Here is a 24,614-nt window from a genome sequence, read left to right as displayed (position 1 = left end):
GACGTCCCTTCCGCCGCTCCTCGTTGCCGTGGCGACGAGCAGCGCGTCCCGGAAGTGCCGGCGGCGGGGCCGCGGCGATGGAGCAGCTGTGGAGCCGGCGGCCGCGGGAGGTGTCGGGCCCCACGCCGCACTCCGTAGCGCTGGTGAGCAGTGACCCCCCCCCCTTCCCCTCGTGTCACCGCGGGGTCCGTGGGGGCAGGGCAAGGATGAAACCCCCACGGGCTGCACCAGACTGACCGTGCGGTGAAACGGGGCTGACCCTGAGGCGGGGAGACCCCCTAGCCATGGCTGTCCGGCCTGGCTCCAGGCACGCTGACCCACGTCATTGCTCTCTGTGATGGGGGAGTGGCGCTGTGGGTGTGGGGAGAGCCATGGATACCTTGACTTGAGCAGGGATTTTGATCCGGCCTCCCACAGCCTTCTCGCAGGCAAGCTGAGGAGGTGCGGGCTGTCTGGTGGGTAGAAAACTGGCCGGAGCATCGGGTTCAATGGGTAGAGACCAATGGCTCGATGTCTCGTTGGCAGCCGGTATCCAGTGCAGTGCCCCAGGGGTCGGTCCTGGGGCTGGTTTGGTTCAATGTCTTCATCAGCGACCTGGAAGATGGGATGAAGTGCACCCTCAGCAAGTCTGCAGATGACACCAAGCTGCGGGGGTAGTAGATATACTGCGGGGTAGGGCTGGGATTCAGAGTAACGTAGACAAATGGGAGGATTGGACCAAAAAAAATCTCATGAGGTTCAACAAGGACAAGTGCAAAGCCCTGCACTGAGGATGGCACACCCCCATGCACCGGGACAGGCTGGGGGCTGATGGGCAGTGCAGCACCTCTGCAGAAAAGGACCTGGGGGGGTGACAGTGGACAATAAACTGAACACGAGGCGGCAGTGTGCCCTTATCGCCAAGAAGGCTAATGGCATCCTGGGCTGCATTGGTAGGTGTGTTGCCAGCAGGCGAAGGGAAGTGATTATTCCCCTCAATTCAGCACTGGTGAGGCCCCATGTGGAGTCCTGTGTCCAGTTTTGGGCCCCCCCCCCCACTACAGAAAGGATGTGGAGAAATTGGAGAGAGTTCAGCAGAGGGCAACAAAAATTGTTTTGGGGCTGGAGCACATGACTTACAAGGAGAGGCTGAGGGAACTGGGCTTATTGAGTCTAGAGAAGAGAAGACTGAGAGGGGATTTGACAGCAGCCTTCAGCTACCTGAAGGGGGTTCTGAAGAGGATGGAGCTGGACTGTTCTCAGTGGGGGCAGATGACAGAACAAGGAGCAACGGTCTCAAGTTGCAGCAAGGGAGGTTTACGTTAGATATTAGGAAAAACTTTCTCACTAGGAGGGTAGTGAAGCACTGGAACGGGTCACCCAGAGAGGTGGTGGAATCTCCATCCTTGGAGATTTTTAAGGCCCAGCTCGACAAAGCCCTGGGTGCAGTGATCTAGTTGGGGCTGGTCCTGCTTTGAGCAGATGGTTGGATGAGATGACCTGCGGAGGTCCCTTCCAACCCTATGATTCTAAGTTCCCAGCCCTAGCTGTAACCAATACCCACTGCCTTTTGGGAGGCTTAAAAACACCCTGACACGCATAGTAAAGAAGAAAAAAAAAAGCAGGGGGGAGGGAGGAGGGGATAGGAACCAGAAAAACCCAGAAGCATGGGAAATGTCCATGGTAGAAAACAGGCATAGCTATGTCTAGATCATTCCTGACCATTGGCTGTCCAGCCTCTTCTTGAACATCTCCAATGCTGCAGAGTCCACAACTTCCCTAGGCAGTCTATTGCACTACCTCCCTGTTCTCACAGTGAAGAAGTTTTTCTGGATATCCAGCCTAAGATTGAATCTCCCAGCACACACGTCCCTCAGCTGGAGCGGCAGTGGCACCTTGGAAGCTTCTACACCCCCTGGACAGTAAAGGAAGCAGTAGCAGCAGGAGGAGAGGGTGAGGGAGGGGAAGGGAAGTGCCTCTAAGCAGGGAGGCAAAGGTGGGGATTCTTACATACTTGAGAGACTTAAAAAAGTCCCCAGAGGTTGCTGCTGTGGCAGCAGGATGTATTCATACTAGTTGCAGGGGAGGAGACTGAGAGCAAGGGTGCAGCTAGCCCTGCAGTGGGGGTAGCTGCTCTTGCATCATGCAGGTATCAAATTTACACCTGATTAGTTACTGCGCAGTAACACACGTGTAGATGCATTACTGTGCAGTAACCCAGGGGGCCTCCCTACTGCGTCTGCCCAGCCACTAGGGGGCCGGCCTTGGCCCATCCCCAGGGTTCCTGACTGGCTGCCTCTTTTGGCTTCAATTCGGGACTAAAGTTAGTCCCAAGTGCCTGCAGCTGGCTCTGGCTTCAATTTGGGACTAAAATTAGTTCTAGGTGTTGGCAGCCAGCTCCGGTTTCAGCTTGGGACTAAGGCTGGTCCCAAGTGCTGGCAGCGGTGTGGCCAGAGGCTGGAGTTCCCCCTGGTGGCTACAGGGACATATGGCAGGTTGCTAAATTTAGTTCCAGGTCACCTGCGCATGTAGATGCCAGCCTATTCCCGCTTACTGCACAGTAATTTACTGAGCAGTAAATTTAAGATGGCATAAATACATGTGTAGACATGCTCGCACTGTCTCACTTTCTGTAGTGTTCCTTTCTGTTTGCCCTTCCTGCCATGTCTCTTCTGTTTCACAGCCCTGCATGTTGTTTATAACTCTAGCTAAAAAACATAAAGTCAGGTGTGGTTCTATGAACATCAGGGAATGAATTAATGTTAACATGAGCTAATAAAATGGCTGACAGTGAAGCCTTGGAGACATTGTTGAAAAGCTCCAGAAGGTAAGATTTTGTTTTACAAATCTGAATAAGAGAAGGACATTGAACAGCAATAGTGACAGGACCAATTCTGATATTATAAAAACCTTAGTCTGCCCGTCTGTCTGTCTGTAATGCTTTCTTCGCACTCTGAGTGGTTGTCTTGGCAGCAGACATAGTAAAAACGATGGAGTGCTGCCATGACAGCAGTTACTTAGGGGCCAGAGTGGCGAGACGAGGCCAGCAGCAGTGGCTTCGCCCCCTCTGGCCATGCTCTTTGGAGGTGGCAACGGTGCAGGGTGTTGGTGGTGCAGCACTGGCTTTGCCCCCCACACAGTTGAGCACCGTCATAGAGAAAAATGTGTTGTGCACCCCATTTTTCAAAGTCCTAGATCTGCCCATGAATGCAGTGTGTAAGTATGAGGTATTTACCATTAAAATGTATTGACATTTAAAATAAAACCCACTAGGGTAAAATAAAATCTGTGGCCTGGTAGCCAGGGTCCATGTGGACACCTGTCATGTGAATTGTACCCAGGCTGTGAAAACCACTCTGGGATCACTGTCGTTGTTGTTGGTCATGCCCCATCCAGTGTAGCATTCTCCCTGGTGATATCAGTATACCTACACCCACATGCCATTGTTTGCCCCATAAAGCAGCTCGTTCTTCCTACTGTGGTGTCCTGTTACTGAGAAGCATAGTTTATAATCTTTTCACATAACATTGGACTTCTTATTCCTACATTTTCTTGCATACCATGTGCCCCGAATAAGATATCTACCTTGTTGCTGAAAGGCAAAAAGAAGGAAAAAAAATCACCTTGCTTCTGCGGCAGGAGCCTCTGTGGAGGACAGAAAAAATGTCCAGAACCAGCAGCTAGTGAGCCCTGTATTCAGCACTGAAGCGCTACTTTAACACCCCCTCCCCCCTTCCGCAGCAGAGAAACTGCTATTACCACATTTCTTTGCTATTACCCTGTGTGCACCCCAGTTTCAGCAGCTGAATTTTTTTGGGGGGGGTGAAAGGTACATGTTGTGCATAAGAAAATATGGTAATATCTATTCAGTACCTGGTAGTCAACTAGTCAGACCTATTGGTTATGTAAAATGGGCAAATAACAGCTGGTTACTGGAGACAACAAATGACAAAACAGGGACAGGAGTGATTAATATTGAGGGTTCCAAGGGGGAACATTGAGTGGAGATCAGCTAGGCAGGATTGCTGATAAGTGAAAAGATGGTTTTATTTCCATCTTTACAAATATTTCTTCTTTTGCAGAGAGCCAAGGGCCCTAAATCGAATAAAGCTGAAAGTTTCCTGTTGGCGTGCAGACGTAAAGAAGAGGAACGTCTTAAATACTTGGAGTTTGCAAAGCTCCACAGCAAGGGACGTGAGATCAGTCAGTGGGAGGAACACAATGAATGCAAAAGACTACACAGTACTGTACGGAAGAAGGTTGCTGAGACGATGCAAGAGTACCTGGCAGGGACTGAGGATAGGAGAGAGAGGTAAAAAATGAAATAGAAACAAAAATTAAACATATTTCAAGTTCTTGTTCTCATTTCCATGTTTAAAAGCACACAAAATAGATTTCAAATAAAATTGATGTGTGTACTAAATAAATCTTTTACATTATGTCTGTAATGGTGATTGTAGTGTTACTTGACAGAACTCTTGTCTGTGTGTGAGCATGTCTGTGGCCACGTATGTAGTAACCCAGTCTTCATCAGTGACTCTACTGCTAAAGAGTAGCTGCCCTTGACTCAGTTAATTAGTAGACTGCATAGTTATAGTGCCAAACACTAGAGCGAAACGTGGTCGCTCATGCAGGACTAGTACCTTGCATATGTATTTGAGGTCATACCTGAGTGAGTATAATGTATAATGACTAAAATAGTATCAAGCACTTCTTACTAGCTGTATTGGCTTTCCAGGGCTACGGGAGTGAACTGCATTCTGGTTTATGCATCAAGAACATTGTTAAAAATTCCTGTTACAAGGCCAGATTGTTCAGGACCATTAATTTAACTTTTAGATTCCAAGAGCAGATTGCAGGGAAAACAGTTGGAAAAAAATATTTTCCCTGGTGAGAATAGAGAATAAGAAAATTTAGTCCAGAAATATTTTAGATGCAATAAATTATGACAACTTTTTCACAGTGTAGTCAAATGGCTTCATTCATTAGTTAATGTATATGTATTTTTCATTTTTAATTAATTCCACGGTGTGTTGGACTGATGGCTCAGAGTAGTGTCTGCCCATAGGTTAAGAACTGTGGAATTAGTAGTAGTGTACAATTCCTTTCATTGCCGTTCCATCAGGATTGAACCCTGACTTGTAAGGGACCACGTGTGAAAAGGAAATGTAAATTCCAACACTGGTAATCTTTGGCCTTAGAGCAAAGACTACACAGATCACTGTCTAGACATCTCATTTAAAAGATAGTTAATATTTGAAAAGCTAAGTAATATTATAGATATCTGCCTCCTTACCATTTCCCTTATGAGGTAAATAAATGGTGCTATCTTCATTTTATAAAAAAGGGCAAGTGGTTTGCCCGAGATCAGTGAGAGTGTCCCTGTAAGAACCAGAATTAAAAACAGTGATTTCCTGATTCCAGGTTCTCTCATGACTTTTGGGCCATGTGATTACAAGTTGCTAACGTGAGATACTTAGCATAAAAACTGTTGTATCAGGAAAAGCAGCTTAACAGGGGGTTGTATAAACATCTCCAGGCAAGCCAGCCCCTTTCTTACTTATTTACCCTGTATTGCGCCTTCTGTTGGTATCTGTTTTACATATAAATTACACTAGCATGCAATAATTTATGCTTGCACATATCTACAGAGGTGTAACTAACACAATGACCTATAACTCTTCTATAGTATATCATACTTGGATCTTAATATCATGCACAATCAGATCCTTTTCAAATACTATAGTGTCTAAAACCAAAAATAAAATTGTAAATTAATTCCAAGCCTAGTGATCTAATTGGATCTCAAAGATTTGATTTATTATCCCCATCTTAAAAAGTGCATAGCATAGCACAGTTACATTATCTTTTAGAGCTGTGGTGCTGGCAACAATGCACAGGGCTGTATTCTCAGACAGTTTCAGAAGTTGGATGGTATTGACCACATTTCCTATCACTGCATGAGTGGACTGTAAATCACTCTCACCACCTAGTGCGGAACAGAGCTTTTGAATAAAAGTTAGCCTAAAAAGCTATTGCTAAGTTACCATTGCTCACATGGTTATTTTCTATTAGATTAGCATGATATTTAAAATTATTATAAATGTATGCAAAACCAATTAAGGGGAAGGTTGCTTTGTTTGGTTGGGGTTTTTGGGGTTTATTCTGGTTTTTTGGAATTTTTTTGTATGTGGCTCAGTTCGAACTGAATTATTCAGATTTTTGGCAAGATTTCTCTCTTATGTGAATGTTTAATAATGCCATTTTTCTTGTTTGTAAACTCATACATGGATAAGTCTCCATGGAGACAAAGTACCACTTTGCTAGTGTGCTAAAGTCATGTGTCACCAGGTAGGTAAGAGAATGGTAACCAGGGTAGTTAATTGTCTTGCACACACTATCAGAACACGGTTCTGTTGGACAAGAGCCACTAAAAATTTCCTAGGTCTGATTTCACTTGTAATAAGGTAACTGAATTCAGTGGAGAGGATTGTGCTGGCTTTTGTTGAAATATTTTCTTCATTTTAGACTTCGTGAACTTCTGGAAGCAGAGGAAAATAGCTATTTTTCAGAGTTGGAGTCATTGGAAGAAACTGTTCTTGAAAGACAAGCAAAAATGAGAGAGAGACTAAAACTATTGAGAGAGAAGCGAGAAGAAGAAAGGCAAAAATTGGTTGCTGAAAAACGAGAGCAGCAGTTCAGGTAACTCAGTGAAAATATCTTATCAAACTGACTATAGGAGTGAAATAGAAAAATGTGATTTTCCAACCAAATACTGTGACAGGAATGGAGATGGTAAATTCAGCATTTTTACTAAATTGAAGAGCAGTTATATTTTAACATGGTTTGTGACACATTTATCCAAAATTTTTCAGAGTTGATGGTCAACCTAGCTAAATACCAGGAATTGAAGGTCCTCACCTAACTTGAATACAACAGAGCAGATCGTAGTCCCTCTCACTTCTAAAAAGAAGTATAGCCTCTGAGGATCACAGGTTCTAGCTTGCAGTGCTCCTCCAGATTAAAGTAGGTCCTAGGAAATAATGTTTTATAGTTTCTGTGAACTGGGCACTTCATTCAACATGAATACAGCAAGCAGCGCATGTTGTGTTGACCTTGAATGTTCAAGGACTATGAAAAGTTTCTTTCAGTGCATAACTATGAAAAATGACTATCCCAGCACTTTTCCCCTTCAGTCATTTATATAGTCCCTCAATTTGCTTGTAAAGCTGCGTTTTTGTTTTATGCACTTTAAAGTGTAGGCACCCCAGGAGAAGTGGAAGCTGACTAAAAAAAGAGTTTGTGAAGGCTCAGCTGAATCTGTACCTATCTGAGTTCCAATGAGAAAACTGCCTGATATTCTAAGCCAAATCATGGATGATGAACCATGCAGCTGCCTTGGTAGTCAGTGAGAAATCTATGGCTGTCTATACACATGGTAGTGGGGAGTGGCATTTTAATTAATAGTTTCCAGACAGCTGATCTAATTAAAATGGCTCACTGTCATGTGTATTAAGCTCCTGCATGTTTCAAATTGGAGATGGGATGCTCTTTCTAAAGCTCATTCAATGAGGCTTAGATAAAGCACCCCTGTGGCTGTTTTGAAATGTGTGGGGACTTAATACACATGATGGTGCAGTGAAGCTGGAGCGTTCTAATTAGAACGTGAACAAGCACTTCTCTAGGCACTCTAGATGCTTATCACCCTGAGGACTTGGCACAGGAATTCTGACTAGTTCACAGAAACTACAGAACACTATTTCCTAAGATCTGTTTAAATCTGATTAATGCAGCTTTTCAAGATCTTTGGTTTTCTGGGGAAGAGGGTTGTTTCCGGGGAACAGCTCCCCCTGAAACTTCCAGCTGTGTTAGGGGAATCTTACCACCTGCTTTCTAACATACGGAAGCTGGAGAGGACATTTAAGGCTAGAGTTGTACCTTCTGCCCAGACTCTAAGTACCCAGTCTGCGCAAACAAATGAACCCTGGGTTTTTGCATGCTGGAATAGTGTCCCTGCAAAGTAGCCATGTGTAAATTCAGAAGCTGGCTTGAAACCATGGCCTTCAGAATTTGCACTACATACTTTTTTCTCCTTTTGATCCTGTTAAAATTGACAGGTATCTTTTTGAAAAGCTTAAGGCCAATTTCTAGCCTGGCTGTAGTTTCTGTATGCACTCATTTTCACACACCAGTTAAGCAACTGCATGCTGAACTATCCAGATTGCTGTGGATGTATTAGAAGTGAGTTTTTGGAAAGCTTTTGAAAATGAGGCATGTAAAGTTGGCATGCATTTACTTTGCAGGTCTAGTAAATTTGAATAACACCAAGATCATCAGAAATAGACTAGTTTGCACATAATGGAATGTCAGATTGTATGAATCCAAATGGAAATAAAAGAATAAATTCTGTCCGTAAATTACAGTTCTAGCAACCTCATGTAACTTTGCGATGTGTGATCAGAGAAACTGTCATTCCCATAAATTGTTCCTTTCCCTCTTGAAAAAGAAAATAAATTTGTTAGTGGGAGAAAGACTTTTCACTGCATTTTGAACATTTCTTATTCATTAATTTGTAAAATATACTGGAAAATGGGCTTGGAGCACTTCTCACTGTACCAAGCAGTTCTTGCATCACTGCTTGACTGTTCATTAGGTCAGCTTCTTCCGGGGAATGTTTACAGTGACAATTTGTGTTAATAGAAGGCTGTCTGACTGGTGGCCTGAGGACTGCATGCAGCCTGTGAGGTGTTAAATTGTGGCCCTCGGTGTTACTTCAAATTTTAACTGGAGTATGGAGACTGACGACCAGTGAAACTGTTCCAGTCACATCTCAAAAGCTGTATTAGGATATGCAATAATAAAGACTTATTTGTATTAATGAAGACAATGCTTACATAGCCTTGAATTCAAGGGGAGAACAGGCCCACTGGTCAGGCTTCCCTTGTGGAAACTCGAGAGGTGGCACACAGATCAGCAGCAGATCTTCTTGAATTTGTGGAGTTCTCTAAATTTCCCTTCAGCCTGTGCCCAAAATTTAGAGATGGCTGGTTTCAATTTATTTATTCTAATAAATGATCTCTGATTGGGTTTGTTTAAATGTCTTTGAAACTTTTGGAACTGATTGACCCGGATTTCCTGTGGACTTGGAAGGTGTTTATTAGTTCGGATTTATATTCTTGGGAAAGTAAAAGGGAGGGTTTCTCATCTCCTTTACTTCCATATTGGGGAATGCTGTTAAACACTGGCCCATTTCTTCTTTACCTTAGTTTATGGTCTTCTCTGACAAGGTTGTTTTATTTTTACAAATTATTTAAGGAATTTAACAAAGGTATATCTATTATAGCAAAATAGCATCTAATATATTAGGTTACATCAGTCCCGTCTTTTAAAATTTTAAGATAAAGCTATGATATAGTGTATTTGGATTATTTAATTTATGAACTACATTTATAATGTTTCCTTTCAGGCCTTGTGCTTTGTTTAATTGTGTTTAGCTAGACATATGGATGGCTTCATTTACTTTGTTGACCAAGCTAGTTGTCATACGTACAAAAGTCTGCGTTATAGTCGCTCAGAAACAGGCTTTGGGCCCTGCTGCTTAACCACATTTCTGCAGTTTGGCCTAGGCCTTTTGAAAATGGCTAAGCCTGGCAACAGCGCACAACACAGAGTGTTTTTGTATTTGGACAGTGCATGCTTTGGACAGTGCAGGCTTAACTTCAGCATTGCTGCATAGGTCAAGCTCAGATTGGGTCATGACATTGCATGCTACCCAGGACTAGACTTGACAGAATTTGATTTTTATTTTTACTAATTTTGGATAATACTGATTTCTGTTTTTAAGCATTTATTTTGATTTGTATTGATTTTAAATTTTCAGGATTGCGCTATATTACGGGTATGGTGGTGCACATACACGCACACAGCAGATGCAGGGGAAATTGCTGTGCTGCTGGGCTGTCAACCTGCTGCCTGGCTCCCGGGCGCAGTGCCACCATGCTCAGTGCCTGCTTTCCTTTGTTCTGTGGCGGTTACTGCCCCCTGATTATTAACGATGGGAATTTTTTTCAGCGGTCTGTGAGTGTGAAGTGAAATCATCATGCATTGATGTTTACAAATAAAAATTGAATCCTGCCAAGCTTACCCATGGCTTATGTTGCACAGGCCTACGATGCACGTGTGGCCTATACCAGGCTCCTACTCATCTTCCCTTGATGCTCTGGTGAAAGCATCTGCCGGAGTCCCCACACCACCCCTCCAGGCTTCCCAGAGGTGAGAGGGTGCAGTGTAGCACAGCCCACAGTGCTGGGGAGGTCCATGGCGCAGGGCACCAAAGTGGCATGGTGCAGTGGTGTAACCCACAGCTGGGAAAGGGAAGGTGAGATGGGATATGTGGTGCAGTGGGGGCACACGTGGTGCAGCAGATGGGGAGCATGCAATGAAGTGGGGAGGGAATGCACAGCATACACTCCAGAGGCCTGTGGCCCCTGCTAGTGCAGCCTGTCAGTCATGCAGCCCCCAGCCTCTTAGAGGTTGGACAGCTCTGTGCTAGGTCATGGTCATTGTCACTGGAGAGAAGAAGCCATCTTGGGCTCAGACATTTAAAAGTTTTGAAGATGTAGGACAAGGATGTCATACTATAGTGGGGGCCAACCTCTCTCCCACCCTCTTGTACCTTTATGCAATCTCATGACAACGTTGAAAAATCATGAACTCAAATACAAATTACTAACGCATAGAAACAGCCAGTTTAATTTCTATTATGTGTCAATGAAAGCATTTTATCCTACCTGTCCTGATGTCAACATGAGATTAGATGAAGGGCATCTAACTACATTTAAACCTGGGAAAATAGGAAGAGGGAAATAATTTGAACAAGCTGACCTTCCAATAACACCCTCACTTTAACTTTGGGAGGTTAATACATACAATTCAGAGAATGATGTTAGTCTCTGCTGGGTTTTGGTTTTTTGGGGTTTGTTTTTTTTTTAATAAAATACTGTTTTACAACTCTTTTAAACAATTCACTGGCACCTCTGATGTGTATATCATTCTGTCTTTCCTTGGATGTATCCTGTTTCTCTTTGTATTGGATGTATTACAAAATAATATTTTTTTCCGAACTGCCTGGCTATTGGTTTCAGTTTTAGGAAATGTTCCTTATTGATATCTTTAAAGAAAATTACAATGCCTTAAAATTTGACTCAAAACATATTATCTCTCTCCCCCACCCCCCCTAATTTTTTGATAAAATCAGAAACATCCTTATAGAGAAGGCTTTTATTACAAAAAATCTGTCTTAGAACCATAAAATGGATAAACAAATGTGGGGGAAATAAATGTGGCTTCTGTCTTCTGGAAATTACTGTATACAGTCTGCAATTTTAATGTTAAGAAGCTTAGGAAAGCAAAGTGAGGAAGTAAAACAGCCATCTGGGGGAGCAGATGTTTATAGGTTGCTGTAAAAGCTGCTTTGAAGGAATTATTTTGATGGAATCAAGCAATTACAGAGTTATTTTCTATTAAAATTCTAACCATGGAAGATTTTTATTTATTTAACTCCTCCTTGCCCCTGAGAGTTCAGTTATATTCAGGTTCCTTGAAAATTATGAAAAAAATAACCGTCATTAATCCCTTCACTGTTGAAAGGATCTAGAACTACTTGTATTGATGTAATATAGATATTTTTCATCCTAATTTTCAGATCTCAAGAGCTGAACACTTCTTTTGAATACTGTAGAAATATTACATTTTTCCATAAGTACTGACTATTTATCTCTGATGGTTACTAAATTCTAATGAAAAAATGAAATGCAGTTTCTTAATATAACTAAAATCTAAGACAGAATTAACATTTTCTCCATACAAAAAAATCACAGTGAAATACATAATTTTAGCAGTTTTCTTATTCTTTTCTATCTTCAGAGCATTTTATAGAGCAACACCATGAGAGGGGGGAAATATTATCATCCTTAAAAAAAAAAAAAAGAAAATGAACTTCAGTGAGATTAGGTGTTCACCCCTTTTGAAAGGCAGACTACAGATGAATTTGTCCTCAAATAACAGATTACAGCTCACCTCCCCTGTTTCTGGCTCACCAGCCTTTATTCCCACCACTCAATAATACTTTCCTTGAATGTGATTTTTATCATCACCACTGCTGTAAATTCCTGCTTCATACAGGGAGGAGAAATGATTATATCACTCGTTCAGTTTCTACAGTACCTGCTCCTTCACCGCTTCGTTTCCTCACTTTTAATTCCTGAAGACCACAGCGAGGGTTGGTTCTTCATTAAGAGGATAACAGCAGTTAAGTGGAGAGGAACTGGCCATTGATTAGGATATAGCTGTACTTTATTACTGCAGAAGCCTGTAACCTAGAAACTTGCTGCTGCTGAAAGGGAACTTGCCCTGTTGTTTGGTTTTGTTCTGCAAGTGAACTGCAAATTAGAAGTGGATTCTTTAACATCCATGGAGCTGCACCCACTTTATTTTAAAGCTGTAGGGCCTAGGGCACCTGGTTCTGGCCTGGGACCCATTGTATTAGGTCAGTGATTATCAACCAGGGTGAATGGTGCTGGGGTGACTTGAAATTCCTTTCAAGGGTGGCATGGGGTGCCACACAATGTTAGCTCTGTTACTGGTGCAAATATGATCCTCAAGATAAACAGAGATTTCCAATAGGAATCTATGGTGTTAAAAACATTCTGCCTTGGTGTGGTCTTTCTACAGTCTTTGTGCAACAAAAGAATTGCTCTATTATTTTTCTGTAGTGAAAATGATTGAAAACTAAGTGCTGGCATTTTCTGAGGGTGCCTGGAGTCTAACACAGTTGAGAACCACTGTACTAGGTACTTCACAGACACCGTGTACAAAGGTGTACTTTTCCCAAGAATTTACAATCCAAGTATAGGACAAAATGTGAATGGATACAGGAAGGATGGAGGTGTACAAAGTAACAGTGAGGCAGCAGTGGTTAGCGTGATAATCAGGGATCCGGGCTTTCCCTGTGTAAAAATTGCAAAAATTGTAAATTTTCTGATAAAAACACGTGCAAATTCTCCGATTAAAACCCCCCAAATCCATGATTAAAATGAAACACCATTATATATCTAGGTATCAATTGAACACAATGTTTTATTGATCTATTTACAATTTTAATGCAATTTGGAAGCCTACCAGAGCCTCAATCACTAATAAAATAAATTCCAAGTACCTATATATTTTGATATTTGATTTTGGATTTTTTATAATGGAAATTAGAGTTCCCCCTGCCCTCTTAGCTCCCCAGGACATGGGGCCACTCCCCACCCATAGCCCCACAGCGCTGCTGGTGTCCCTCACTCTCCACCCACAGTCCTCTCAGGCCTGCTGGAGAGGGCCCCCAGCTGCCATGGCTATGGGGCCAGGGACCCGGGTCTGCAGCTGCCTGCCTCCCCCCCGGAGCAGTGCCAGAGCCCCAGCTGCTACCCGTGGGAGGCAGCGGCTGCTCCGATGGAGCAGAGCGTGGAGCCTGGCTCCCCCTCTTCCACAGGCAACACAGCCAGAGTAGAGCCTGTCAGGGGGAGGGGGCAGATGTGGACTGCCTGCTGTGGATTCGGGGCTCCCCGCACTGCTGCCCTCCTCCCAGGGCCTCCACGACCCAGCAGGTGGGACCAGTTGCAGCAGTGCAGAGCGGGGCCGGGTGGGGAAGCTCCTTGCCACTGCAAGGCCTGGGCTGCCTTGGGGAAGTGCCCAATGCCTCTGTGGCAACAGTAGGGGCGGTGGCATGGAGTTGTGCCCTTCCAGCCTCAGCCCTGCCCACCTCCCTCCCTCCCTGTGGAGGCCTCAACCCCCCTCCCCACTGCCAGACTTACCTGCGGGAGCTGCTCTCCAGGCTGCCTGGTGGCTGTGTGCATGTGTAAGCGTGCACATGCACGTGGCACCCCCTGCCTGCCTGGCCTTCTCTTGCTCCCTCCAGCCCCTTGCAGGCTGGAACTCTGCCAGCCTGCAGAGAGCTCTTCGCAAAACTGGAAAATTCCTGTGTTTCTCCATTAAAATGAAAAATCCACATTTCCCTTGATTAAAAGGGAAAATCTGCATTTTTTTTCCTGTTTTCCCATGGGAAATGGAAAACCCGGATCCCTGGTGATGATAGAATTCTCAGTATAACAACAGCCTAACCACCTTGTAGGTGTCACAGCAAAGAACAGCTTTTAAGGAGAGAAATGAAGGAGGACATTACATTTTGTCATTCCCTTGTTTCCACTGATGATTGAGAGAGTCCTTTCCCTCATAACATCATTTCCCAAAGGTGTGGTAAAGACTTAAGTGTGTAAAACCCAATATTTTAATTTGAAAAGGAGATTTGATTCAAGATCAAAGATCTGTATATTATACCAGCCATTCCAGTGTTTGTTGCTGCAATCAAAAATGTAATTCCCCTAAATTGATATATAAGAGGTCATGTGCAACTCTTGGGACCTCTAAATAAGCCCAAAATTTGCATCTTGTTCAGTCTCCTGTCACCTGTGACAACCAACACTGGGCTCACTGCAGAACAAAAGGATTGTGAAAATTAAAATGTTGCAAGGCATATTAACCCATCTGTCCCACAAGCCGGAAAGCTCCTGCGCACAGCGGCAAATCTGGAACACCCACACAAACTGCATTGGTTAAGATAGCCCCTTTTGCAGTGTTGGAAAGCTTGTCTGTCTGTTTGAGCCTGTTCAAGCACTTAAACTACTTCTAGGTGTTTGTACTGCCCTGTTCCTGAAATTCCTGCTACTGCAAGTCCTAGATTCTTATGCATTTTATGTATCAGATGTGATACTGAGAACATAGTCACTTCCAAGTTCTGTAATGTTCAAAGTTTGCATGAAAGATTTTCAGTTTTGTTGGCATACATCAGAGGCTGATCAGCCATCCCTAATAGATGCCTCGCCATTCTTTTTAGGTTGTTCTCCCACTCTGACCTTCAAAGTTTGTTCAGTGCTGCTGTTGCTTGCATCTGTCCCTGTTGAATTAATTGCCAACCTTTAATTAGGATTGATTTTTTTAAACTCCCTTCTCTCATCAAATCCACTTTGTCCTACCACTGTTACTCAAAATGCTGTCACTGAGACATTTTGGGTAAAGAAAAAAGTCTGCTATCTAAAGCTCTGATCTTTGGAAGCAATTCTAGTCATTCTCTTGTGTGATGGCCTCCATCATGCTAATACCTCAAGAATTAAACTGAGGCCCACTAGAACTAAAACCTCGAGTAGCTGCAGAATGAATAGTTGAATACTGTAGTCAAGGCTATGTAGCTGGGAGCTGTAGCAACTCACATTCTCTATTGACTGGTGTGAAGGGGCACTTGTGTGCAGGTCCAAACTGGAATTAATGAAACTAGGAGACTGTGGTGTCAACACCTACACAGTCAGATGGGTCACTAGTTGGCTGGAGGGCTGTACCTCAAGAGTGGTGGTGGACGGGTCTTATTCGACCTGGAGGGATGTGGGCAGTGGGGTCCCTCAGGGCTCAGTCCTTGGACCCGCACTGTTCAACATCTTCATAAGCAACTTGGATGGGAGGGGGTAAAAAACACCCTGTTCAAATTCGCAGATGACACTAAGATGTGGGGAGAAGTGGGCACGCTAGAAGGGAGGAATAGGCTGCAATCGGACCTGGACAGGTTACAGGGGTGAGCAGGTGAGAACAGGATGGGTTTCAACAGTGACAAGTGCAAGGTGCTGCACCTGGGGAGGAAGAACCAGCAGCATACCTACAGGCTGGGGAACTCCCTTCTCATCAGTGCAGAAGCAGAAGAGGATCTTGGAGTCATTATTGATGCCAAAATGAACATGGGCTGACAGTGTGGGGACGCAGTCAGGAAGGCCAACCACACCTTGTCATGCATCCACAGATGCATCTCGAGCAGGTCCAAGGAGGTGATCCTCCTCCTCTGTGCAACACTGGTCAGGCCGCAGTTGGAGCACTGTGTCCAGTTCTGGGCACCGCACTTCAGGAGGGATGTGGACAGCATGGAGAAGGTCCAGAGGAGGGCCACCCGCATGATTAGGGGGCAGCAGGGCAGGGCCTACGAGGAGAGGCTATGGGACCTGAACCTGTTCAGCCTCCACAAGAGAAGGCTGAGAAGGGATCTAGTGGCCATTTACAAACTAGTCAGAGGGGACCAGCAGGGAATGGGGGAGTCCCTGTTCCCCCCCAGCACTACCAAGAGTGACAAGAAATAACGGTCGCAAGCTGGCAGAGGGTAGATTCAGGCTAGATATCAGGAGGCGCTACTTCACTGTCAGGGTGGCTAGGATCTGGAACCAACTTCCAAGAGAAGTGGTGCTGGCTCCTACCCTGGGGGTCTTTAAGAGGAGGCTAGATGAACACCTTGCCGGGATCGTTTGACCCCAGTACTTTTTCCTGCCATGGCAGGGGGTCGGACTTGATGATCTGCTCAGGTCCCTTCTGACCCTACCAACTATGAAACTATAACGAGACTTTGAGGAGGAGTTGGTATATGTGAATCCCTTTGTAGGACTGGAGCCAGGTGTTTTTTATGTTGGATTTGTATCTGTTTTAGATCATAATCATAGAACACAAAAAATTATGGTTGGAAGGGACCTCAGGAGGTCATCTAGTTCCACCCCCTGCTCAAAGAAGGACCATTCCCAACTATATCATGCCAGCCAAAACTTTGTTTAGCCTGGTTTTAAAAACCTCCAAGAAAGGAGAGACCACCACTTCTCTGGGTAACCTGTTCCAGTGCTTTACTACACTCTTAGTGAGAGAGTTTTTCCTAATACCTAACCTGTACTTCCCTTGCTGCAACTTGAGCCCTTTGCTCCTTGTTCTGTCATCTGCCACCACTGAGAACAGTCCAGCTCCATCCTCTTTGGAAACACCCTTCAAGGATTTGAAGGCTGCTATTAAATCCCCTTTCAGTCTTCTCTTTTCCAGACTAAATTAAGCCAGTTCCTTCAGCCTGTCCTCAGAAGTTATGTCCCCCAACCCCCTAACCATTTTCCTTATCCTCCACTGGAGTCTCTAGTTTCTCCACAATTTTAGGGCGGAGGCAATATCTTTCTTCTTATCTTGTGCAGTGTTATGCACACTGTTATTGCTCAACACATAAACAGAGAAGGGAAATGGTTTGTTATGGACAGGTCAAAATTAGTGATCATGGAACATGAAAAACAAGTATTCAAGTCTGTTACCTTTTAACTTTTTTTATAGAAATAAGAAGTCCTAAGTAATGAGATTTTCCAGTACTGTTTACATTACTACAGTTATGAAAATTAAATAGCTCTTTTTACTTTTGTAAGTGTGATGCTGTGAGAGAGCTGCTTGAAATAATTTTGCTATACAAAAATGAACAAAATAAATGGACATTGTAAAAGTAAAAATGATTCCACATTATACAAATAACTGGCACTTAGTTGTCACACAGTGGCTTGTGAAATACAATAAATGGTTTATTTTTATCACTGCAATGAATTCTTAAGTAGCACTGCAGTTGTTCATTAAAGATGGTTATCTCTGAGCATTAAATAATGTTGGTAGTTTTTAGGTCATTTTTAGGTCATAGCGTGCCTACATGCTCATCAGAATAATAATTTTTCATGCTGATAAATATTCACTTTTATCTGTTCTAATATTTTACATTATAAAACTCTACATCCTGTTTATATTATTGTTCAGGCTAAATTTAGTTTGATAGCATACATTGATATTAATAATGTTTCACTTGCAAAAATGAAAGCACAAGGGTCTTGTAAATATTCAATCTTTGCTCTCAAAGTGAAGGTAACTTCATTTTTTACATAAGTCAATGGCTCTGACTAAAGAAAGCTAACAATGTTATCTCATTGCTTGTTTTGTGGAATGATCCTTAATAGCTAGCTAAAATCTGCAAGTGGTATGAACTGACCCGCAAAACCTCTTTAATATATTTCACGAAATGTTACTAAAATTCTGGTGAGTTCCTGTTCAGCTGTGTAACAACGATTTCAAGCTACTGCTAAGCAGTTTCTAAATGAGAGTGAACTTAATTATTAGGAAATGCTAATTCACATATCAAGTCAAGTCAGTCTCGAGGCTGCTGTGACCATTGAGGCACCTTAGATGCTGTGCATCATTGGTGATTTTTGGGCAAAGTGACCTGGCGGCGCCTATCTCCTCTCCAGATCTGGATGGCCATAGGCTCACAGGGAGCTCACCTGCCCTTTGACAGGTCTTGTTTTTAGTCCTGCTGGGTGTCCATACACCCTCCTCACTCAGCTAGCCCAGGTGGGGGGCACCTGTGTAATCACTGGCAGCCCAGCTATTGAACAGGCTGTACTGATTTACATGTACTCGATAGCTGACCAAGAGAGGCCTGGCCTGACAGGGAATCCAAATATACATAATATATAAAATATTGGACTAAATATCTCTGTTTTTCAGCTGGAGAGTAAAGTCCTGCCACAGCACCCTTCGCAGTCAATATCAAAATTCTCATTGATTTTAGTGGATCAGGATCAGGCCTTTAGGGCTGGACCCGTTATTCTCATAGGTGTGTTAACAGGAGTTAGGTGATATTTACTAAGTTCCTGAGTTACTAAAACCAATCCAGATAGACCCTTTTCCAGCAACTGCAAAACTATTGAAATTCCTACAAGAATTCAGTGCCTCCATCTTGGTTTGAAAAGATCCCTACAACTGAGGCTTCTCTGCACATGTGCTGAAGTGATCCACCTCAGTTCCAGCTAAACTCTGTTATGATCCACATCAGAGCTGGGAGCTGCTTAAACTCCACTCCATTCCTTAGGTATCACTATAGCCTCCTAATGTCTGGCTGACCCTGACAGCAGCATTAATTTCAGTGTAAAATGTAGCTCTGACAGTGGCTTTCATTCTTAAACACTGGCGATGGGGCCCACCATTTGTGTAATAGAGTGCTGGTAACTTAAGAAATGGGAGGCCTGGGTTCTAAATCCAGTTCATCATGATGAACGCAAACCCACTTTTCCCATTTCCCAGGGGAGTGCCACTAGGCTATAGAATTGAAGATAGGCCACCAAGCAGCCAAGAGTGCAGAAAATGTGAGAACAAGCAAGGCAGAGCCTGACTGTGTGGTTTAGAGATGACAGCACTCTCTGAAGGGGGAAAGCTAGTGTTATGGTCCCTGCTGTGATAGTTGCTTCTGTTTTCTAACCAACATCTACCTAAAGTAAAGTGTCTATACCCCTGGGTTAAGATATCTAACTTATGAGTGTAAAGGACCTAGATGGAAGAGCCAACAAAAATGATTTGATATGGCCTTGGGTGACTTCCACAGGTCCTACAGAGAATTAGTATCTGAGCCAGGTTTCAAAATCAGTGATTCCTGAGTTCCAGTCCAGTGTTTAGATCACAAGAACATGGCCCTCTGTGCAGAACAAGTCACCCAACTGGCTTGCCTGTTTCTTATGACTTTTATTTTTATGTACCTGTCAGAGAACAATGTGAGGAGTTTCGTTTACACTGGAGTCAAAGGCATCAGAAGGAGGTGTGTGCAGACCGGCTGGCCCAGCTAGCACTTAAGGAGGAGTTGAAAAACCAAGAGAAGAAGGAGGAACAGATGTTTGCAGATCTCTGGGAAGAGGACAGGTTGGCCAAGGAAAAACGAGAGGCAGTAGATATCCAGAAACAAGCTGAACAGAATCAAGAAAGGCTGAATGTGCTTAATGCCCAGGTATCTGTTCTGAATGCTCAGAAGGAGGCGGCTAAGCGACTGAAAGAAGAGGAGGCACGATTACTGGTAACTGTCTTCATTGTCAATGCAGGGCTACTTGAAAGGTTTTCACGATTAAATATTCACCTTCCACAAATACTGTATTTTCTCTCATACAACAAGTCTTGGAATATAATACAATACACACCTTGATTTTGAAAGGCAGAATAAGGAAAAAAAATTCCAGAGTTATGGCTGCACAAAACAGGGGCATTACCTAATCTTCAATTCACTCACCCTCCCTTTTCTGTTTAACTAAAGCTGAAGCCCTGGCTGCTGCTGAATACTGGTCTCCATGGGTAGATCTATGGTTTTGAACAGAGCTAAAGTATCCCCAAAGGAGAAAGACCAGGAGCATCTAGTAGACAGAAAAATGGCCTTAAGAGAGGTTAGCTTGATTAGTTTAACATCAAGGCCATTAAAAAGGAGAGACAATTATTAACACCTCTAGAGTAAAGAACAATGAGCCATTAGGTCAAATTATTCTCCCAGATGCCTGAACAGTAATATAATAGCTGCTGCACTGTGGAGCTGGAATGAAAGCAGGGTGCTTCTAAATTGGTTAGAAAATCAGCTTCCCCATTTAATACACACAACTTAATTTTGGTGGGCTAATTTTAGGGGCTAAGATGAACGTTGTAAATGAGAAAACACAGTATTTAAATTACTTTGCACCTTACTTGCATCTTCACCGATTCCCATTCCCCATTAGATATACTCCAAATGCTAGCCTGCTTTCCAAACGTAGCAAATATATTTTTGTTTACAGAGAGGTAACTATCATTTGAAACTTCTTACAGTATCAGGGTTTTAAAAAATGGAAACCTTGTGGATCTTTGCAGGGAAATTGAAAAGTTCTTAATTTTTAGAAAAGTTTGTAGAAGTTTCAGCAGTTTCCCCAAACTTCAGGACGCTCTGGAATGTCTGCAACTTTGTCTGTTCCCACTTTTAATGCCCAGGACTGGATTTCACACCACAGTCCATAAGTCATATCTACAAAATAAGTGAACATGGGTACAAGGAAAAAAGTGTGCACACACAACAAACTGGTGCACACAAAATGGGTACTTGATTGAACAAATTTACTTGGCTGTATTTTGTGGTCAGCAATATGGGCACTGTTGTCATGTGTTACCAATGTCGTTGTCCCAGCCCACCCAGATGAAAACTGCTTCTGCAGTGATTCCTCCAGAACAGAATTAGTATAAAATACAAGGCTTTCCTGAAAGTCAGTTTCCTTGGGCTCTGTCAGGAGAGAGCAAGTTCCAGGAATGGTTAAGCTCTGAAGAAGTCTCTGTCTCAATCTCTGGAGTGTAGCTTCTGCATTGAAAATACATGATAATCCCTTTGCAGTGAAAGATGGCATGTGGCAGATGGCAACATTAAATATCTCAATGCTGTGTCTAAAACCTCCCTCTACTGATTACAAGAACATTTGGGTCAGGCAAGCAATGGACAGCAAAGTATGTCCATGTAACCTTGTCTGGTTAAAAATCTGTGTGAGGGTTAGTAGAAGAGCACAGATTTTTCCAACTTGTTCTCTGTACACACAGTTATCCTGGTGTTTATTGGCTTGAAGATAATTTTGCTGCTTATATGAAATAATTCCTTTCACTTTCAAAAATGCATATGTTGTATTTGTGAGAAACAGATACCAGGGCAGATTTCCACTAGCTGTCACAGTGGAAGCGAGTGTTTGAGTGAAGGGAAATAGTTCCATCTTTGCTGTGTTAGACCCTGTCCATGCTGCAGCACTAATGCAGGATGGCTGTACTTGCAGTAGAAATGGCACTTAGGCACTGTGCTGCCTCAGCTTCTACTTGCTGCAAAGCTGTGGTATACAAAAAACGGTTCCATACTGTTGCTGTGATATGCTACAGGCTCTTACAAGGGATCTATTGCATTGTAAGGATTATTCAACATAGATGGAAATCTGTTCTTGTCGTAGCTGCTGCTGCTGCTCAGTTTTTTGTCATTCATAGGCATCAAGTGAGATCAGGATTAGGAAATCAGATGAGAGCCAAAAGTGATATAAAATACAACATAGTAGCTGTTCCAACATTGTTACCAGTGTGTTGCTCTGCCCAGTATCACTGGCCTCTTTTGGTAGGCCAGAGATGTATGCAAACAGTGTATAGTCTTTGGACACCTGAGACAGTGTAGTCAAATTTAATTCACCTGAAATACCTGCGTGGGGGATCCCAAAGGGAGAGTGCTGCGCATTGGCATGCCACTGGGATCCATCAGTTGGGGTGATTGGTGCAGCTTTGGCTGCTCTTGCCCAAAGGTAACAAGCATTGTTGTTTTTGAGCTCAGGCATTCAGATGAGTTTGGCAGAAAAGCCTGGACAGATCTTTTACTTGCTGGTTTGGGAGTGATGGAAATAAGCCTGGCTCTTGGCATTGCCATCAGGCTTTGGAGAATGTTATTACCAGATACCTATTTCCTAACGCACTCCTTATGCACCTGTCCAGCCCTTGATACTTATTCCCTTTCTCTCATTTATTTTGTCAAATAATTTTTCTGGCATCCTGCATATCCTGTTGTGGTCAGAGTCAGTGGTTCCTTCTGGTCTTATCAGCTATATGTCTGTGCATTTTGCGTTTTTTTCTCTAGGTTTTCTGAGTTCGTTGTTCCCTGTGAATGCTGCTCCCTGCAGCTGAGAACTCAGCTGCTGTTTTCCACTGATTGCTAACACATGATTCTATCATTTCATTTTTCACCCTCCTCAAAATACGGTACTGCTTTGGGATGGCAAGTTGATCAATTGAGTGGTCAAATAATGTCAGTTGACTGGTCAGTTGACCACCTATTGTTTGGCCACAGTCAAAAATTGTCAAATATTTCATGAAGCCAAGAATGTCCTTGGGGAGATGGTTGCTTACCTTTTCTAGTACCATATTTCACAGTGCATAAGTCGAGGTTTGACGCCAAATTTTTAACTCTTAAAATTCAACCTCAACTTATACACTATATCACTGTCCCCTATACACTGGATCTACAAAATTCCTAACTTTTTGGATCAGAAAAACAAGGTTGACTTATGCACTGCATTGACCGATATGCCATGCAATGTGGTACATCATAGAAGGGCAGAAGTAAAGGCTCCTTGCCCAACACAGTCCTGCAAGAGTCAGGATACAGATACACACACTCGCGCTCCATTTAGGAGCAGACAGTCCTTGCCCTGCTCTTTTCTCCTGAGCTTTTTCAACCTCTTTTCCCTTCTCTGCATTAAGCTACCCGTGGCTGCAGGAGCCACTCTGTGCTGAGGGAAAAGCCAAACCAGCAGCATAGAAAAGCTTCTATTGGCTGTCTGCTGTCACTGCAGGCACCTCCAAATGCAAGCAGAAAGATGCTTGAAGAGTTGGCCTCCTGCCCGCCTACCACTTACCATATCTACCAGCTACCATAGCTGCATTTCAAAAACTGACTTTGGTCTCTTGTAGTTGCTTTGTGTGTTTTTTTTCTGTTTAATTTCTTTTTCTTATTTTGTAACTTTTTGGGCTTGACCCTGGGGATTTGGGATAAAAGCCAAGCAAAAGAAGGATGATATTCAAGATAGGGATGTGAATGGTTAAACATTTAAATGTTTAACTGTTTACATATTGATAATTGGTAATATCTTACTGGTTATCATTTAGGGTAGGGAAGTTGGGGAAGGAAGTGGTGCAGTGCCCCCGAAGATGGCAGGACAGTCAGGAGGGAGGGGAAGAGGGCACTAGTACCTGGTACAGCAGGGAAGTCTTGAGAGGCCCAATCCTTCTTGTGCAGAGCAGCTCCGGCCCCTTCCCAGCTATGCTCCCTGAGATGTGTGCGCACCAGCTGCCAGTGAGCTGGGCTGGGGCTGCACGGACCCTGGTGCAGCCACTTGCAGCCCTGGCCTCCAGGCAGCTATCCACTGGTGGCTGCAGCAGGCAAGAGGCTTTCCCCAGCCCACTGCTACCGCTGGTGGACAGCTGCCCCGGGATCGGGACTGGCTGCGGGCAGCAGCAGCGAGCTCTGCCATAGCTCCATAAAGCCACAGGCAACAGCAGGTGAGGGGCTTTCCCAGCTTGCTGTTGCCACCCAGAGAACAAGGGAGTACAAGCAGGGGCCGGTCCCTGGAAGATAAGGTCTTATTGGTTAATGAACTTAACCAGTAACATTAGGGGAATTTAAACTGGTACTTAGTTAATCAGTATTTGCATCCCTAATTCAAGACTGAATGGTTCATATTATACTTAACTGACACTGATAATTATACGAAGTCATTACTTTTTTTATAAATGACTTTTACTGTTTTACAATAACAGTTAACTAACTTTTTTGTAATTGGTGTAAGTGTCTAACCTACTGAGGATTAAAATCTCTCTCTCTCTCTCCCCCTCTCCACTGTTTTAATAAAATAATACTTAAAATATTTGACTGTTATTTGACAATTTTGACCGGTCAGTTGCCCAAGATATTTTTGACTGGTCAAATACCCAACCCTAGTACTGCAAACATAAAAATACATGCTCATGTCATGTTTTCAGTATTGAGCACATAGTTATGTTTTAGGTCCTCTAGATGAATTTCCTTTAGCAGGAGAATTTGAGATATGTTGAAGCTTCTTAGTGTGTCTCAGACTGGACAACCAAAATGGGAATCAGTGGGAAATCACTGGTTATTTTTGCATTGGTCATTTTTTATCTGCATTGTTTTCTTTCTCCTTTCTCTTTTTCTCCTTTCTAAATATTAGTGCTTTGCTGGTGAAGGTGATAGGGATCACAGTGTTGATGGTTCTAGTCACATAAGAACTGTACAAGTTCTCATACACATCTCTGCCATTGCCCTTCAGTCCTGCCTTGCAATAAGTTTATTAAGGTCCGTTTCTCCCCACATTCACAGTGTCTCTTTACAACAACTGTGCAAACACTGGATC

The 24,614-nt window shown here is 43.4% G+C and overlaps 1 protein-coding gene across 2 annotated transcripts in view; it reads left to right on the top strand.

Annotated features, from left to right (window-relative positions):
* The first annotated feature begins 28 nt into the window (after positions 1-28).
* Positions 29-24,614, top strand: part of CFAP53 (cilia and flagella associated protein 53) — a 33,918-nt gene continuing 9,332 nt past the window's right edge. The window contains exons 1-5 of one of the 2 annotated variants that reach the window (XM_006033135.3): positions 29-143; positions 4,062-4,291; positions 6,508-6,681; positions 10,144-10,251; positions 19,432-19,735. In XM_006033135.3, coding sequence (XP_006033197.1) covers positions 78-143; positions 4,062-4,291; positions 6,508-6,681; positions 10,144-10,251; positions 19,432-19,735 — 882 coding nt within the window. In that variant the 5' untranslated portion in view covers positions 29-77. The remainder of the gene's footprint in view (positions 144-4,061; positions 4,292-6,507; positions 6,682-10,143; positions 10,252-19,431; positions 19,736-24,614) is intronic. The other variant, XM_014524427.2, reaches the window with a different exon arrangement.

This window comes from Alligator sinensis, unplaced genomic scaffold (assembly GCF_000455745.1).
Source record: "Alligator sinensis unplaced genomic scaffold, ASM45574v1 scaffold24_1, whole genome shotgun sequence".
Taxonomy (NCBI): domain Eukaryota; kingdom Metazoa; phylum Chordata; order Crocodylia; family Alligatoridae; genus Alligator; species Alligator sinensis.
The sequence above is the reverse complement of the archived record's forward strand: the minus strand, read 5'-3'. Positions and strand labels throughout refer to the sequence as shown.